At 39.8% G+C, this 19,178-nt stretch overlaps 1 protein-coding gene across 1 annotated transcript in view; it reads left to right on the forward strand.

Annotated features, from left to right (window-relative positions):
• Window positions 1-537: 537 nt before the first annotated feature.
• LOC134530553 (atrial natriuretic peptide-converting enzyme-like) overlaps window positions 538-19,178 on the forward strand; it is a 109,600-nt gene continuing 90,959 nt past the window's right edge. The window contains exon 1 of the mRNA XM_063365479.1: window positions 538-877. Coding sequence (XP_063221549.1) covers window positions 785-877 — 93 coding nt within the window. The 5' untranslated portion in view covers window positions 538-784. The remainder of the gene's footprint in view (window positions 878-19,178) is intronic.

Here is a 19,178-nt window from a genome sequence, read left to right on the forward strand (position 1 = left end):
GTCGCGGTTTGTGTCGCAATTTTTTCTGGCGTGGCCGCCCCCAACCGTCGAGTAAGACGTTCATCAAATTCACGTCAAAAAGTAAAGCAACATCCATTTTTTAAAATTATTTTATTTGTTTAATGCACAACATTCCCGTTCAGTGCGATGGAAATTCATGAAACAAACCCTTGGCGGCTGTAGTCCAAAATTCAGCCTAACCAGAATTGTTTTTATTTAAGTTATTTTATTTTTAAAATGTCTATGTATCCCTCATAATGAAAACTTAATTTTTGAAGTTGGCATTTCTCAATCGCACAGTGTTTTAGTGGCTACATCCCGCCTGCGCAGTTGCGCCCCCTGGCCGGAGTCGCGCGGGAGGCAGGAAGGCAGAGCCGCGGCAGGAACAAGGGCTTCCCGTCGGGCAGGGCGCAAGAGAAAGTGAAGTCGCCGGCGCAGGGCGGGTACCGTTCCCCGGGGGCAGCTGGTTCGGGGGACGGGCGACGGAGTGGGGGGGGGGGGGGGGGGGGCTCCCGGACCCCGCCTGGCGCGGCCCCAGCAGTCGCCTGGTCGCCGCGGAGCACGCCGGTCCTCGCGCGAGTCCACAGTCGTCTCCTCGACCCGGGTATCCACCCTGAGGGTGCGCCGGTACTCGGTTCATTTCCCGGCGAGCCTCCGCGAGGGAGGATGTCGACACCGGCCGTGTCCGGCAGCGCGCTGGGGGTTCCCCTCACGTCGTGAGCGACGGGGCCGAGTGCTAGGACCTGGTGCCTGTCGCTGACAACTGACCACGCACGCGTCCCCGATGGCGAAGGGAGGCAAAGTGAACAAGAAGCCAGAGGCGATCACCGTCTCCATGGACCACAAAGACAAGCGGAACGGGTCGTGGGACTCCAAGGTGAGTCTCTTAACAACGACGTTTTGTCTGTTCAACTCTATCGCGTTGATAAGTCAGCTGTGGTAAGATAATTTCGTCTTCACAGGCGTACTTTTGAGCCAATACCCATCCTTATTGGCACTACACATTATAAGCTGGTACGTATTTATATTTACAAGTTTGAACAATTCTAACATCCGTGCCTTTCCCGGGATTCGAAACAAAGAACCTCTTGCATCGCGCTCCAATCTACCGCACCTCGGTGGTTAGTTACAGTTTTCTTTGCAAAACAAATTTGGTAGACAGTAATTTACTATTCTAAAATTAGTCCTATCTAATTATGGCATAATGTCAAAGCCATCTATTGTCTTTCGGTATGGTATAGGTACTGGCCAGCATACCTGGTTCTTACCCAGAAGACTCAGTTTAGATTCCTCGTACCGGACCAATGACATATAATTTGTTGACGTGACAACGTCTAATAAATCGATGAACGCCGGCTGCACGCACGAAAGTGTCTCGTTACGCACATTGTCCCGTTACGCTTTGTCCCGTTACGCTCATTGTACGCTTGCGCCGCATCTATCTCTCTTCCACTCGATTGGAACAACCATCGATTTGACTTTTTCGAGGCACATTAAACTTGAAACACTCCCATTCGTTTCCTACTTTTCCTATCATCGTCCTATCCTTAACAGAATAACACATATTGGAAGAATTTAAATAGCAAACATGTATAAAAGTTATAGTTAAAATAATCTCTTCGTTAAAGTAATAAACATATTTGAATTAATGAGTGCGAATAAAAGTAAATTTATCATTTAAATTGTAGATTTCATTTCACTCCTTTGTATCCATACAAAATAGTGATAATTCAATAAAAATGATTCAATTTTATTCATAAAAGTATGAAATCATTTCATCAATGTTTTGTTAAGACGTTGTCACGTTAAACTATCGTCCGTAAACCGACTTTACAGACAACCAATTTTTTTACTATTGTACTGTTCTTTGTAAACTTGGTTGTGTTTAAATACAATTAAAAGCCGGGTATTAGATTTACATAGAAGACATCCCAACGATTCGGTTTACGGTAATGCATGTTGTACACATATATGCATACCTATACACATATATACACACATTCCTTTAAAACAAACTACTACGCAACAACAAAAAAACACTAGTATTCCTAATGAGTCGCTAACATCTCAATAATTTCATAGAACTACGTACTGAAATTATATTTCTGGCTTAACTGTATTCATTTCACAAGCCATTATCTCCGGACAAAAGGAAAGAAAACGTAATAATAAAAAAATTAAAAGCCGAAGAAAAAAAGAATCAAATTAAAAAAAAAAGCAGGAGCGTGGCCTCCCCGTGAGTTAAAATTAAAACTTCACAGTTAAATAATCCATTTGGGCAATAAAACATTAATATTTAATTTTCCACTTGAACAATGAAACTATGCCGTAGAGTACACAATAACATGCTATACGTCATCATGTCTAGGAAATGAGCAGCTTGGCGGCTCGAAGAGCGGTGGTCAGCAGCACGAGTGTGTCGGCAGCGTAACGAAAAATGCAGCGCTGTAGCGTCGCTTCAATAAGGCTTGCCCTAGAGTGAGGAGTGGGGCACTCAACATTTAGCCCGCTTAGCGGAGTTAACTAAAAGAACCCTCACAATGACACATACGTACAGAGCCGAAATGACAAATAGTAGGATCTTTATTTATTATTTATTATTTATAAATTACATTTGGGGCCTTTTTAATTTTATTTTTATATTACAAAAGTTTATATCCTCCTAAGTGTCCACCTCGGCGTCTATCCAACCTCAGTATTAGCAGTATCCCGGGCTCCCGCACCATTTCCGTCATCGAGTGCCCCAATCATAAGCTTCGTACTTTTTCTTACAGTGAATTCATGGAATTTACAAAGAACAGAACACCACAAACAATCGGAGGTTTTATCTTAGTTGAAGATGACTAGATCTTCGTATACAAACTAATATTGATTCCGATTTCCGAATTCTGTATTCTGTTTCAAACAGGGTACACTTCAAGATGATTGCTGTGAGTTTGAAATGGAAATACGTAGGGGCATGCATATTTCGCGAAAAGATTTTGAGACTAGCTGAAAGTCAAAACAATGTAGCACCGTCTGTGTTCCGTGATTGGGTGGGTTTTTTTCAGGTACACGTCGATTGTCACAACACCAATCACATGAAGTCAGTGCGGAATTAAACGAGTCCTGAGTGGCTCGGTAAAACAAGGCGACGACTTCTCTCGCAGACGGCCGCCAATTACAAGGAAGAAACCGCTGGTGCTGGAATACCTTGTTGCAGTCTAGTAGACGTTCAGGTTTTTTCGCGAAAAATGCCTGCCCCTAGAAATACGTTACTTCAATATTCCCTTAAATGTGCAAAGATTTTCTTAAATTCACTAAGATCCCTGGATAATTTCCAAATTTAACGTCAACATTTTTAACAGCGTATGGTCTGTTCAGCGGTGTACGACATCCCTATAGAGGAACGTGTCAAATGACTTCGCAGGCCGATGACAATAGTTACTTATTTCGTTAGTGAATGTGTGAGGTCGGTCTGGTAAGACCCGGTGTCGGGCTGGCTGGACGCCTGGAAGGTAGTCCAGTCTTCACACGCCGTCGCTGGCGCCGTCGCCGCCGGAGACGGCGAGGGACTCGCGGCGCGCAGTGACGGATCCTGACAGCTGAAGCAAGGACAAGGGACAGCTCCCCTCCACCCCCTTCTTGTTCCCCGGGTGTTCGCATCGCCGGCACCAGCCACAAGCTGCGGCGCGAATCTGACGGTTCCCAGGGAAGCCCGGGCGACCCGAGAGACATCTCTGGATACGGTGCACGTATGTTGTATTGTATACTGCCCTAATTCTGATCTGTGTGCATGCAATAAGCACACAACAATTTTTAAATATATAGAATGTTTCCTATAAAATATAGTTTTCACATTGTTATGTTTATCACAGTTTGCAAGCGGGCCAGCACCTCCCCCCCCCCTCCCTATCGAGGGTATAGCCCATATGCCTACAATGATACGTAGTACATTGCTCCAACTCGCAAGTACCATACTTATGCAACACAATATTGTATCTGTTACAGATCATCTTAGCTCTTCAAGGCCGTTACAGTATACTTAGTACGTTGTATAGGGACATGTAGATACATTTGGAGAATCATATTCACATGACATGAAATGGATAAACCAAACGCATTCTTTGTTTTCTTTGAAAATCCTCCAGAATAATTTATCTTTGAATACTGGACAAACTAATTACGTTTTCAAGATGAAACCATTTCACTAAAAATCAGTAAGTATAATTTATCACAGCGTAAAGATAAAGAAGTGTATTAATCGTTTTCTTCTACATACGAGAACATACGCTATTATTAGTTATGGCAAGGATTCTATATAAAACCTATCGTCGAGGCATATTTGTTATTTAAGATATAATATTAGATTCGACTACGCCATGACTATTGGGAGTAGGTTTATACGGTCCCCGCTGATTTCTATAACTTTACTTGGGTTGAACGTTTACACTCATGGCTAATTCATTTGTGATTTGATTACTGCCGACGCTTCTATACTGTCAGACCATATAAATAGCTCTTTTTGTAACATATGTGGGGATTTGCCTACTGAGATGCATGTATCGAAGCAGCTCCCAGCTAGACGCCTGCAGTGTTTACAGACGGACAAAGCGTTACATCAAGTTACGTGTTCACGACAGCAGAGGTACAGTTATACGCTAAACCCCGACTCCAGGGAGTGGCGAGGCAAGGCTGGGAAAATGTCAAGGTGAATCCAGTAGTCCTTGCGTCACGAGACAGGTTGTTGCTTTGAGCACGCAGCGGAAAGCGTTTGTCCAGCTACAATACCGACGTTCAGCTGTTCGTTGAAATACGTCACACCAAGGCACTTTTTCTCGTCAAACAAACTGGAAAGTAACGTCAGCTTCATTTGGTTTGTTATTTTCTTTAAAAATAATCATAAAATCATTTTTTTTGTAAGTTTTATATGTTAGTTGGCTCCTTTCTTCGCTCGTGGTACAGATAGACTCGAAATTACGCTTGAAATTTTTAAAACCATAAACATAATTGTAAATACATCTGCACACTTACAAAATATCTTGAAATAGTTAATATATTGGGACTATTTTAACCTATCTGACAAAAGAATTAAAAAAAAATTGAAAGGGAATTTTTGTTCCAGATTCAAATGAGTTTTACACTAAATGAATAAAAAACTTTATTTCTTTTAACTGGAACACTTTTACTGATTCTTCGACCACTAAGTCAAGGAAACACACACACACAAGTCTAGGAACTGAGGATCCATTTCAGAAGTTATCTGCAGAGATTTCAGGAATAACCTGGAAACCAAATTTCAGAATGGTAAACCGGAATTTTAAGGAAATTGTTAACCATTTATAAATTATAGAGGTCTATGCAGTATTTCACATCTGCTCCTGTTGTATCAAAAATAGATCGAATCCGAAACTGAAACAAAGCAATTCCTTCAAATAATTATTTTAAATTGTTTGATTCAAGACGCTACGTTTAACTCAAGTCAAATAAATATTTTACTTTCAAGTCAGTGTTATATTAGTTCGTAAAATACGTGTTGATATTAATTATGTATGCCGTAGACGTAGAAATTAAATATAATTTTCACCTCCTGTATCTGCTCGGATATCTTTTGTGCACAGGAAGAGGCTTAAGGAAATTCCTGTGTCATTACGGTGCTGTTTCTGGTCACAACTGAGTAGCATATATATAGTATACGATAGGTGGTAATTTTTTTTAGCTCTTCTTTATTTTTATTTACAAGCAAAAACTTCTGAGAGATATTTTAATTTTTATACAAAAAAAATGGTTGTCTGTAAAGTCGGTTTACGGACGATAGTTTAACGTGACAACGTCATAACAAAACATTGATGAAATGATTGATCCAGAAGAAAAGGAAATATCATATTCGGCCTTAGACTGAACCGTAATTGGTTTTTGCAACCAAACCATTAAGGCATTTAAAATGTTATATTTTTTGAGGAAGATTTTTTTATTTTAATTTTTTTATCTTTTGTATGATAAAATCTACCTCTGCATATATTTATGAATAAAATCGAATCATTTTTATTGAATTATCACTATTTTGTATGGATACAAAGGAGTGAGATGAAATGTAAAATTTAATTAATAAATTTACTTTTATTTGCATTCATTAATTCAAATATATTTATTACTTTTGAAATGTTGCGTACGTCGTATTTATTTATACAAGAAAAAATAAATAAAATTCACAGCTGCCGGGATATGAACCGAAAACCTTCAGATCAGAAATTAGCCAGGCTAACCACAAGACCACGAGGCCAATTTTGACACTTGCTATTTTCAGATGGCATATACGCGTAATAAAAAATTTGTTCACGGTAGGGGAATAATATTATTTCGTTTTTATAACACGATTTCATAACAAATACGCATCCCAAATACACCAAACTTATTTATAATGTGTTACAATATTTTTTAAAACATTGTGCAAAAGATCCAGGGTGTAATTTGAATTATTATGTGTAACTGTAACACACCATTGTTGGTTCAAAACGTATTTGAATATTCAACATTACTTTTAAATAACCGTACCGATTGTGCTGAAAATCGGTGGACGATCGTTAAATTACGTAATATTAATAATTCAAACGACGAAAATATGATTGAAAAGTCAAATCGATGATTGTTCCAATCGAGTGGAAGAGAGATGCCACGCATGCGTACAATGAGCATGAAGAGAGATGCCACGCATGCATACAATGAGCAAACAGGGCACATCCGTAGTGGGACATCCGTAGTGGGACACTTTCGTGCGTTCAGCCGGCGTTCATCGATTTATTAGACGTTGTCACGTCAAAAAATATATAGTTCTACAATAATTACTGTCGACCGCTAAACACCCATTTTGAAAACTTTTAAATTTATTTTCGTTAGGTTAATGACTTTTTTTAAGCAGTTCAACTCCAGAAAGTCTGAAAGTGTTACGGTACTTTGTTATCGTCCAACATGTTTCAAAGCACATTCTAAATTTTGTGTTGCTTAACTAACAACAATGCAGAGCCTAGACATCAGCTCCAACTAAAATTCACAGAAACGATTTCGAATGAAGTAAACATAATTGAATGATTTAAAAGTTTCTAATTTATTTACATATGAAACTTAAGGTAGGTAACCTAGCTGGATGCAATAAAACCATCCGTATAATTAATTAGAGGTTTTTTTTAAATACCCGTAACAATACTCTTAGGATTGCATTATTATTACCGTTTTAATTTCCACTATTTGAAATGAGGAACATCTTTCAAAAACCGGACCAACCATGATAAAATTAAAAAAATAACGTTGTTTAAAACGTGTTTAAAAATATCTTTTAAGCAGGAGTATCTCAAATTTGTTTATCTGTTGCTTGAGCGACAGCAGTCTGAATTTTCTTTTAAAAAATATTACATGCAAATATTCGTGGGATGGGATTTATATAACATAAATTGTTGTATGGGAAAGTGATCGCCATTAATATATCATCCAGAAACAGATTCAAGTGGACAATTTGTTTATGAACGTCGCGTCGTCATAAAACGTGTTAGGGCCTGCGCGCATAGTGTTAGCCGTACGCTTGTGTTGTTCGCGACAAACGTCGCTTTCCAAGTAAAGCGATGTCAATGTTTGAATACAAATGATACCAGAACATATTCTACTCGAAACTATTTTTAATATTGTATTTTATGGAAGCTTAAGAAAATAGACATAACATTCCAAAGCGCTATACGATTCCAGCGTGACCTCTCTCGTCGGCGCAGTGGTGTACATAGGTACAGCCCCATTGCTGCCACACTCGGCGGGGTTCACTGCGGCACAGTTCCAGCTTGCTGATTCCGGTAAACCATTTTCAGGCGTAGAAGCCAGTAGGGGTCCACCTCCTGGTTTACATTTCAAATGTTATTTAAAAATTAATAATCCCTATATGCAATTGATTTTGTCACATCGGTAGAGACTGGGGAAAAATTCGCTGTTTCGACATCCAGGATAGACTCCACGATCCTCCATGCACTGGGGCAAATTACACTAGCTCATTGACTCGTGACAACTGTTAACTGGGGTGCTTTTAATTCGATACTTCTTTTGTTGAGTGTTTTTAATTGTAGCCCAATCACTGTCGTGGCGAAAAGGTAAACAAACGTATTTGGATTCCAGTCCATCGCAAAGTGAAACCGCGAATTTTTCCTGTGTCTACACATCGGCAATCGCAATCGAAATAAAGCTGATAAAAATTGGTGTTCGCCGTCGTGAGCTTTCCTTCCAATTGCAGAGCTGTGAAGTAAGGAATACGTAGATCCGGAATACAGGCCACGGCAGGGCAATCCCGTGGGCGAGAAGCCAGCTCCAGATGCGTGTAGATACGGTAGTTCGTAGCGCTTTCCGCCGTCAGCTTTCTCTTCGACGCCGTAGTCATATTTCGTAGGCCATAGATGGCATTTTCTCTCGTGAAGGACTTGCGACAGAGCACAACAAGAAAAATAAATCATCGCCAGCTTTCTAAAGTTATTCAGGAACCAGGGCGATAAGAAATGAAAGGCGACCAAGTTGTAAAGACAAGAAGGAAAAAAAAAAAACAGCCCTATACTAGCTCCTCAGTAAAGTTGGACTTGCACCGCTGCGAGCTCTGCCGATGCCACCCAGTTCTCCCGAAAGGGGTGAGGGGGGATGGCACAGCTGGGCGGAAGAGTTTGGTTGAAACTGAAATAATCATGTAAAATCACAGATATTTGTAAATTTGAACATATACAAGAAAACAATTGCAAAGCAAAAAAAAAAAAAAAAAGATTCGCACTAATACTGGGTGTTGTCCCAGCACCTACCTTAGTTTAAGTTATTTGTAAACCGTTCCCTGAATAGTTTTACAGTATTAACTACGCACATTAATAAGCATGATAAAACCAAATAAATTAAAATCATCGATTAAACAATTATATATCCCATAGTCTAAAACATTTACTCTTCTATAAAACAGCAATCAAAATATAAAATTATGCTTCAATTTTCGTAAACGCGACAATAAATATTCAGTACCTATTGTTTCCAAAATCGTATTTCACATTTGCAAAAAATTACCCTAGCAACGTGCTGCACAATTTCAAATATTTTTCGTGTAAATATTCTTGCCAACTGGTTTCCAAAGGAATATTTTGTAAAAGTATAAAAAAAAAGTTGAATGTGTAAAGCGAGGGTTATAAAATTATATCGTGTCTGTCATCTGTCCACTTAGAAAAAGGGGTGGGGAGGAGAGACAATTTTTTTCCACTTATCTTTCAGCTGCTCTCAAAATCACTATATCTATAAATCGATGTTCTGTAAGTGCTGCTGAAGAAATACAAATCAAAGTGAGAGGACTTAGCCACACAGGATTATATAGCCTCTTTGACATGTAATTTTTACATGATAAAAGGAGTATTGAAAACAATGGTTTATTAAAGAAGATACACTTTATTTTATTTATTCTTGGGGACCTCTCGTTTTCCGGAATGATTATTTCTCTTTCTTAGCTCAGTATAAACAGTATTTTTTTGAACTTTTAGAAGTGGCATTCACTAGGTTATCAGTAAAACATAGCACGTATTTTTTGATGAAGTGAATTTGTTTAGTGTTTTATCGGATGATTTTTGTAGAATCTTTCGGTTTAGAAACAGTTCGTTTGCTAGTGATTCATCCCATAAAACTTTATATGCACGGGTTTAAATGCGATTATGTGTATTCCGTGACCAACATAGGTCTCTCTCTCTCTCTTTTTTTTTTTTTTTTTTTTAACGCTTGTATCTGTTGCTGTTCCATTCGTACACTAAAACGTTATGCAAGATATGCCATCCGTTGTTAGCAATATCACGGAAGAAATTTGAAACAAAAAAAAATTGGCCTTTAATTTTTACGAGGACAACCTTCATATTAAATTACATCTAATTCTGAGGTGGTCAAGTAATTTTTTTTGTGTGTTGATTTTATACGGAATGATCCAATTATTTAGCTAGTAATTCGGAAATTATCCCAAAATTCATTAATAAAGTCACTTATTATAATAATGATAGATTAGATCGATATCAGTAAAAACCTATAAGAAATATTTTTTTTTACGAAATACAAAAGGTAAATAATTCCCCTTGTATAAACGCATTTGGCATTGTTTACATCGGCTAATTGGTGCAGTTCTGCTGGCAAATGATGAGCAAATGACGACGCTATGCGCACAAAGCAAACATCTATCTACACGATCGCTAGTCTATGGCCGGCGGCTGCGCGGTGAGCGACGCCTGTACTACGTGTCGGGAGGGCGGCCAGTCGCGCCAAGTGGGTCACTGGGCGAGCCGTTATGCGGCGCTGCGGGCCAGCGGGGCGCGTCGCTACTGCGCATGCGCGCCTCTCCCGGCCCGCCATCGCGCATCCGCCCCACGCCGGGAGGTTAGGTCTCCACCACGGTCATACAGACAAATATTGTATTGTATTTTACACTACACGCCGCTAGGTGCCACTATTCTCACGCACTTAAAACACATTGTAAAAAAAAAACCTAGTTTAACTCCACGCCGCTAGGTTCGCTGACTTCACTTGTCTCGCGTATTTTATACGAGTTTCCTATATTGTCCCTATTACAATATTTGATGTAGATAAAATGGGTGGCCACGAGTGCATTATAACGTGCTTCGTGTGCGAAGTGGTTTTTTCTCTTCAAATCATTGTTGCACCATTTTGACGCCCAAAACATTGGCTTTTGCACCGTGTAAACAGTTTTAAATTATTATTTTTATGAAAGTAAATGTTTTTAACGACGGAGATGGAGATTCTAATTCATACGTACTAACTAACTATCATCTGTCGTTATCAAGCACGTTTTCCGCAATGTTTTGGGCGGGACAATATAATGATGGCGAGGTTAAAAAGTGATTTCAACTACGTCACAGCATGCAGTCTCCTGACAATTCTTAAGTCCATAGGCCTGGCAACTTCCTATGTCTCATCGACTTAAGTGAAGCTCGCGGTGGCTTGCGAACTAACGGCGCTAGTTGTAGTGGAACCCATTATTTACATTTTGTTAAATGGAGTATAGTATAAAAGTCTCTGCTTTCGTGTCATTGTAGAACGGGCATAATGTTCTTGTCTTGTGTTTGGCGTATGACTTGCCAGTAGAACTGTGAAAATAAACTGATCAAATCATGAATATTGGTTCGAGTACAATAAACACAGTAGTACGCCAACAGTTAGACACTTTTGTAGAAATCATTTAATTTAAAGGTGTATTTTGACGCACTTATTAAGTTAATGCACTCATCTCAAACTATCAAATATTTACTGCGTTGTAACTCGGATATGCGATTGCAGAGTGCCATGAGATTTTATAACCTAAACAAAGCGTGAGCTTCATTTGGTAAGGACTTCTCAAATTCGTCCAAAGTTCCCCTCATATCCTGCGAGACAATAGCAGAAGCAGAGTTAATATATAAGTATTTGAACTTCAGCCTATTGACAGCGCTGTCTCGGTTTGAAATAAAATCAAGTCTGTGTGGATTCATAACATGAAGCTCCTTAGCAAAATAATACTTTTAAGCACTGGTCGCGAAATTCACATTTACTGGTTACTAAACCCCAGCGAATTGTTCTGAATTTTAAGCCGGCTTTTACTCGCCTTAACGACCCAGCTCGTTTTCTGCTTGCGACTCGCCCAGCCGCCGTCGAGGAACTCATAGTGGAGTCGTCCCCCTGCTCGTGCAGTCATGTCCGAGGGAACCCGCTGTCTCGGACTGCCGGTGACCGTCGACGGGTCGCTCGCCTTCTCACACTCGCCCCGCGAGTGGCTCGGACGAGCGGCACGGCGTCACTCGCTCCCTGCTCGTTGAACTCGGTGGACAACTCGCTTGGCGAGTAGCTGACGCGCGCGCTGGACGTAACCGTCAGGGTCAGCAGGACACGTCGCCGATGGTCAAACTTGGCTGGCAGACCCGGATCCAACAGCCTTCATTCTTGAAATCCAGACTCGAACCAGCGACCCCCTGTTAGTACCATGCCCGCTAAAACACGTGCTGGCTTGCGTGGAAAACTTTCCGAGGGGCTGACGTCATCGTGCAATGACGTGTTCTACGAATGACAACGAGTAATGGTGACTTCTTCTGCAACCGACTACCGAAAGTCGAAGGTCTGTCGTGGGCAAACTCTAATATACCCGCCCGGCGAGTAACCACAACCTTCTGGAAGCAACTCCACTCTCTGGGAAGCTTCTTTATAATTCTTCCGGCCACGTGGCAAGCCGAATGCCGCCTTCACATGGCCAGACTCAGTGACGTGTCCAATCAGCGTGCAGCGCGTGCTCTCAAGAGTCCATTCATTGACTCGCATTACGGAGCTCGCTCGGCGAGTCCGCGCGCCATGTTTGCGGGCTCAAAATGCCCCCGCGACAGATTGATTGAAATCATTGTTTTGGATACATGCCATTGCGAGTTTTCACTGTATGTCATAGTGAAATATATATGTGATAATCGCATTTAATCATATATAATCATATAATCTATATAAATAATTGTAAATAATATATAATGGAATTACGCCCTTAAACCAAAATAAAAGAATTAAAGAGAAAGTAGTGGTTAAAAATGTTATACAGAACGAAAAAATTTGGAAAAGAAAATTCCTTCTTGCATACCCCTCGGGGTTTATCTCAAGAGGATAAAAGTTAAAATTAACACCTATAAAGAATAGGATTAGTAGTGTATGTCATAGTGAAAACCCGAATAACGGACAAAGAAAGGTGAATACACAAACACCCAGATGTCTCGTCGTTGTCAGCCCTCTCTCTATGTTCGTTTGTTCTGGTGAATGCCTTCCACGGATCTCTCCGTGCTGTCCACAAATTTAACGTTTGACATCGGCTGCTTTTGGCTTTTTTTCTGTGTTTGTGTGTCTTTGTCCGTTCTTCGGTTTTTCTCTGTGAAATACAGAGCAAACCAGCAACGTCGTATGTTCTCGAAATAAAGCGGAGCTACTCGTGCAGCGGTGCCGTGCGCGAGAGGGCGCGTGGCCTTGTGTTCGAGGCGCGAGCAGAGTCGCTTCAGTTCCCAGGGCATTGTTCGCCCCGAACACAGCACAATGCGCAGCCGTGCAGCTCGAACTGCAATCAACACGCAGGAAGTTCCTCGCTACGCGGCGAAGCTTCTGTGCTTCCGCAGAGAGATCCACCCCGCTCGCCTAAAACTTGGGTTGGTATGTGCTACGAAAAGAGACCGGAAGAGTACGCGGATTAATTGGTGCTAGGCTAAAATTGAAGGGAAAAAAAAATTGTTGCGTACACTTATGTACGCGCGTTATAAGTTATACCTAGTTTGCGTAATAAGACACTAACTTTAATTTTGCATGCAAATAATTAATAGAAATATAATAAAATAACTGTTATGATATTATAAATATGGATGGTAAGGTATAAATTTAATCGTATTAAAATTTTGAATAACTACTCAGTATTAAATATTAATATAAACCCGTGTATAAAATTATTTAATTTGCTAAAATAATCGACATCAATTTTAACTAAAAATAAATATCAATAAATGTTATTAATTTTTATTATAATTTTAAAATTTCGAATTATTTATTAAATAAAAATGAAAAATTTATAATGTATAGTGCAAATAAATTATACATACGGGAACATAACCTCACAAACACTTCCATGAAAACGTCCAGAAGACTACCAAACTTTCCATAAACACTCCCTGCCAGTGACAATGGAAGCTTACAAGCAACCTGACATCGTTATACGTACGGAAACATAACCTCACGTAAATACACTTGAAAATACACATTAAAAAGTTTATAAACCCAATTTCTATCACTAATATTCACAATAAATAAATGTTTTTAATCATATGCAATATCAGTAACATATATAATTTAAAAGTACATACATAAATATCTATTTGTATGTAACGTTTTTTTCGTCTTGTGAAAATCTCGTTGTATGGTAGGTACTTTGAGACCCTTAATCAAAGAAGTATCGAATCACAAGTTACCCAGTTTAGACGCCTCACAAGTCAGCAGCCAATGAACAGGCGACGTTAGCCCGAGTATGCAGAGCATTGTGGAGTCTATCCTGGAGGTCATTGACCTCACGAATTTTTCCAGGACCTATGTATGAACTGTTTTAAAATATACACTACTGTACTAGCAATAACATTAATAATTAATTGTGTAGTTTTTAATATATATTTTTTTAGTTCATATGTTTTTCACTGCATAAACGCAATGGCAGGATGTCAAACAGTGGTAGGCTGATCGCTATAGTCTGTGTCCTGTAACTTGTCTCAAATTCAATAGTTCCCAAAAATAATTTCAATGGAATTTCATTGTTGTTCTGTCAACAACATCATGGGTTGTCTGTGGTCGCAAGTTTATTCTTTATATGTAGAGCTTAAACATATTGCACTAATCTGCCATATTAGAATTTAACAAGTAGAGGCAATTCTCTACAAGTATTTTCAGTAGGTGGTAGATTGTGATTAATTCTAATGAACTTGTTATGTGGGATCTGAAAAAATTGTTTGCCGTAGAGATGATAATCTTTCTCAAATAATTATAATGAATTTTATTATGATAAATATTATTGATGTTGCTATTTATTGTTTAATTATTGATATAATTATTGTTGGTATTATCTCTACTAATATTTTTAATGCGAAAGTGTGTTTGTTTTTCTTTCTTTCAAGCAGCAACGGAGCAACGGTTCAATATGATTTTTTTGCAAATATATAGTTTTTGCTGGAAAGTGATATAGACTACATATAATTATGTAATTACATCCCTCAGGGAGTGAAAAAGGGGCGAATTAGTATTATAATAGAAAATCACAGGAGGTAGGTCATATATACACAACAGTGAGTTGTGTCATATCTCTATGTCCGCCACACGGTCATATAGTAAGGTCTGGCAACTTCCTATCCTTCTCCTTGGCGAAACCCATCCGCTTAATGAAGCTCGCGGCTGTTAGCGAACTAAAGACACTAATAGCAGTTTCGTATAGAACTTCGTCAATAGATGGCGTTGTCTTGAATTTGTAACGCGCTATCGATTGGTGCGTCCATCATCTCTTGCCTAGGCGTTAACTGCTTCCCACAAAATCAAGCTGGGTATTGGCGTCCCGGTTTTGCTAATGCGTAGCCTTTGATGCACCGAGATTGTGCAACCAATAGGACTTTAAACACAAAATTTCCCGTTTTCAAGTGTATGTCATACAGACTTATATTATGATGTTTTTAGCCCGGGCAACGTCGGGTACTTCAGCTAGAAGTAATAATAATGCTATTTCAATGTCAAAAATGAGGAAAATTACTGCAATGAAAAATAATTTTAATGACAAGGGGATTCGGGGTGATTATTTAGGGTCGAAGCCACGTTAGAAAATTTTCGATATCATGTAATTGTTCACACGATGCGGTTAGGGAAGCGGGCACTTACTGCTTGTGAGACCCGTCAGGCTGCGGACACGGTGTAAACACGGTTGCGTCACGCGGCTCTGGCGACAACCCCCCCCCCCCCCCCCTGCTACTTCCCCTAGCTGACCCCTCAGCGGCGGGCAAAGGTCGGCGCTCATGGTCCGTGGCTTCCTGGCCGTGCCGGCTCGGCGACAGCCTACGCCTCCAACAATGGCCCGGTGTTACAACACACTTAAATAACGGTTTAGGTGTCGAACATGCTACATCTGTATCCTAAACATGTTCACAGTTCACGATAGGACACGGCCAGTCCCTCATTTTTAGGCAACGGATTTTTGATGTCCTATCTGTTGCCGTCCTGTCGCCGAAATTACGCGCATGCGCAAAGCTCACTTTTTCGCTGATTTCGTTCAGATGGCTGAATCGCATCTGGCGCCATTAACTCGTATATATTCATATTTAAGATCATGGGGGGACCTACCAAGCGTGTTTGTGTGCCAAATGAAACTTTATTTTTGCGAAACTATTCTGGAATTACATTTTGAACACTTTATTAGTCATAACAAGAAATAATCGCAACTTTTAAAGTACTTGAGAAAATTTAAATTACACAATTTAATTCGCACGATTGTGCTGCTATCTGTAAAATATTTGGCGCATCAAAGGTATCGATGTTTGCCAAACGTCTGCTAGAATGAATTGAAATAAGTTTCTAGCCTCGTGGAGGGCACATTTTATTGAAACGATTTCTCTTTCGTTACCTAGCAGAGATTAGGTTTGGACACTTTATGGCCCGCGAGTTAGGTTATAGTTGTATCCCAACAAGACAGTGCTTATTAGCTACCTTACCCGAACGTCTTGGAATACCGCCATAGTGTGATTAGCATCTCATTCCAAATTATTTTTCACCAATTAGTCATTCTAATGGCAACACGCAGTAATACATACTTAAGTCAAAATATTTGATAACTATTTTTGAAGGCAACACGATAGGAGTTTGAATTTATAAATCGTATCTACAATGATATTAAATCGATATTCTTAAAAAATCCAAACCACGATTATGCAAAATTTTCCTTTAATTATTACGGAAATTAGATTCCCTCTTAGTTTAAGTGTACTCAGTAACATGTCACTGTTCATCATTTACAATAAACCTTATGTAAATTATGTAGCTACAATTGAGTGTTTCTCTCGTATTTCATTATCTGAGTTCGTTGTGCATATACCATATCGTTTGATTTTTTCCCCTCCTTTTTTCTCGTGTGTATTTTAAGGAGAAAAAAAAACCTCTACATTGTCATATTAACCACAACACAATTGCCACATAACTCTAAAGAGGATATTACATAGATGAATAATGTTAATATGTACTTCCAGGATATTAAAAAATGGCACAAACCACTTTCTTTTCTCCACTGGTAAAGTTGTGCATCACGCTTCTTCACAAGCCTCTTCACGAATACAAACTGTTCGCTACTTCCAATAGCCAACACTTGAGCTGTGCCTAACAGCACACTGACTTTCTAAGTACACGAAACACTTTTCTTGTTCACGACGTGGTGGGTGGTTCGAGTATGGTCTTGTACTTTTTTTCTTTCCTTTTGGCTATGTCTCACAGCCACAGGAGTATTTGAGCCAGTAACTTTCTGCGAGTAAATTATTAATAGACAACTAGTCTCTTAATGTGTAAATTTGGATGCATGGGTTTTCTGTGTATACATTAAAGAACCAGTTTTATGCCTGAATGTTCATAGGGATGAGCGGCTAGCATATTAAATACAATTAATCTTACTCCTAAAACCATCACACATTTGAATTTGAAAAGGGTAGGGTAGCTACAACATTTCTTATCGTAGATTTATTTTAATCTTATTATTTTCAAAATATATTGACGTCCTTTCCTTATGCCGAAGACCATAGCGGGTATCGACCTACAATCTAACAACTCCTGCAATCACCCTTGGCCTAGTTGGAAGTTAGATACGTTTACTAAACCACCGAGGGAGGCTAGCATATGTCGTAGAGCTCTATGTACCTGAGTTTCAAACTGCTAGGGAAGGGAAGAATTAAGTGCGATGGAAAACGTCACACACGTACACTGTTAAATATTTATCCTTAAATTTACGAAGAACACCGGTTACAATTTATCCAAGGATCTTAGTAAACTCACGGATATCTTCGTAAATTTACAAGTACTGAAGTTACTTACATTAAACATCACTTCACAATAATCATACGTTAGTAGCTTTATCAAAACGCTCAAAATCTCGTGCTCACAAATCAATATTATTCATTTGTGGTTCTTTAAATGATTCATGCAATGGGGAATTTTGGTTTAATACGTTTTTTGGACATACGCCATTGTAGTTTTGCACTGTTTGTCATGAAAAATCATACAACCCACAGAGTACAATCATAAATCAGCTGATGCCGAACAGATGGACCTGTTTAGGTTCATTGGGTTCATCTGTTCGGCATCATTTGGTTTAGGCTTGTTCTCTGTGGGTTTATGTTATCAATTAAATTTCTTATTTTGAATTATTGAGTGTTTTTTCATGACAAACAGTGAAAAACTGCAATGGCGTATGTTCAAAAAAATATTTTTAATTAAATTCATTTTTAGTGCTCGCAACCCTGTTCACTGCAGAACACGGGATTCGGAAGTCAGAATAGTCGTTGTTTCTATAAATACCCAGTTGTTATCTGGAACTACGAAGACGCCTTAGGTTATTTGAAGTGCATTCTTGTAGGAAAAGTCCGTCAATTTACCGTAATTTCTAACAGTGCAGTTTGAAGAGGTTTTTGAGGAGTGGATTAGAGCGGTTCGCAGCGTTGTGAAAGTTGGTCAAAGCTGGGTTGTCGGGAAAGGAAAAAAAAAATATTTTTTTTTCTGCTGCTCACGGGACTGCAACAAGGGACAGCAGTGTCGCTGGTCGGCCAGTGACCATCACGAGTTACGGTTCTCCTGTTCTCCTGTTCTCCTGCCGGCTGCGGCGTGAGGCGGTGACCCGGTTCTCTGCTGCTATTCTCGCGCACAACCCCAGCAGGTAGCGCCGCCTTTCTCTGACAGCTGACTGGCAAGCGCCGCTCGCTCACTGCTACGTCACCGCCGCCGATAAGTCATTGGTAGAGACCGGGAAAATTCGCGGATTCATTTCGAGATATGTTAACGTTCGAAAAATGATACCATTGTGCTGCTTCTGTCATTGGTTCACTTTTAATCTGGAGGACTGTGGACCAATAATAGACCCCTCAATCATAGAAGAATCGAATCACAGGCTACCCAGTCGAGACGACTCGCAACTCCGCAGCCAATGAACAGGTGGCATTTGCCAGAGTAAGTACGGGATTGTGGAGACCATCGTAGAGGTCATGCAATCCCCCAATTTTTCCGGTCTCTAGTCATTGGTCATCCGGGGCATTAAGTTGTGAGCGATTCCAGAAACAGAGGTTCCTATAGCTCGCAATGTGCATTTAATTTCATACTAGCTGCAGTACCCGGCGTCGCCCTGGCTGAACGCAGGGCGATATGTTTATGTCCGCCAGTTGAAGCAAAATTGACAGCGCTATATGACAGTGTAGTGGACATAGAGAGAGAACATACAATTGCTGTTTGTATGACTATGAAATATGATTTTCTGTTTACCCATGGCGATCGCTTGAACGGTTTATAAGTTGATGCGCTGCAGCGCCATCTAGCGGCGAGTTATGGCAAAATGGATATCCTGAAAATATTCTCCGTGTTCAAATATCCATGTATACCAAATTTCA

This window comes from Bacillus rossius, chromosome 3 (genome assembly GCF_032445375.1).
Source record: "Bacillus rossius redtenbacheri isolate Brsri chromosome 3, Brsri_v3, whole genome shotgun sequence".
Taxonomy (NCBI): domain Eukaryota; kingdom Metazoa; phylum Arthropoda; class Insecta; order Phasmatodea; family Bacillidae; genus Bacillus; species Bacillus rossius.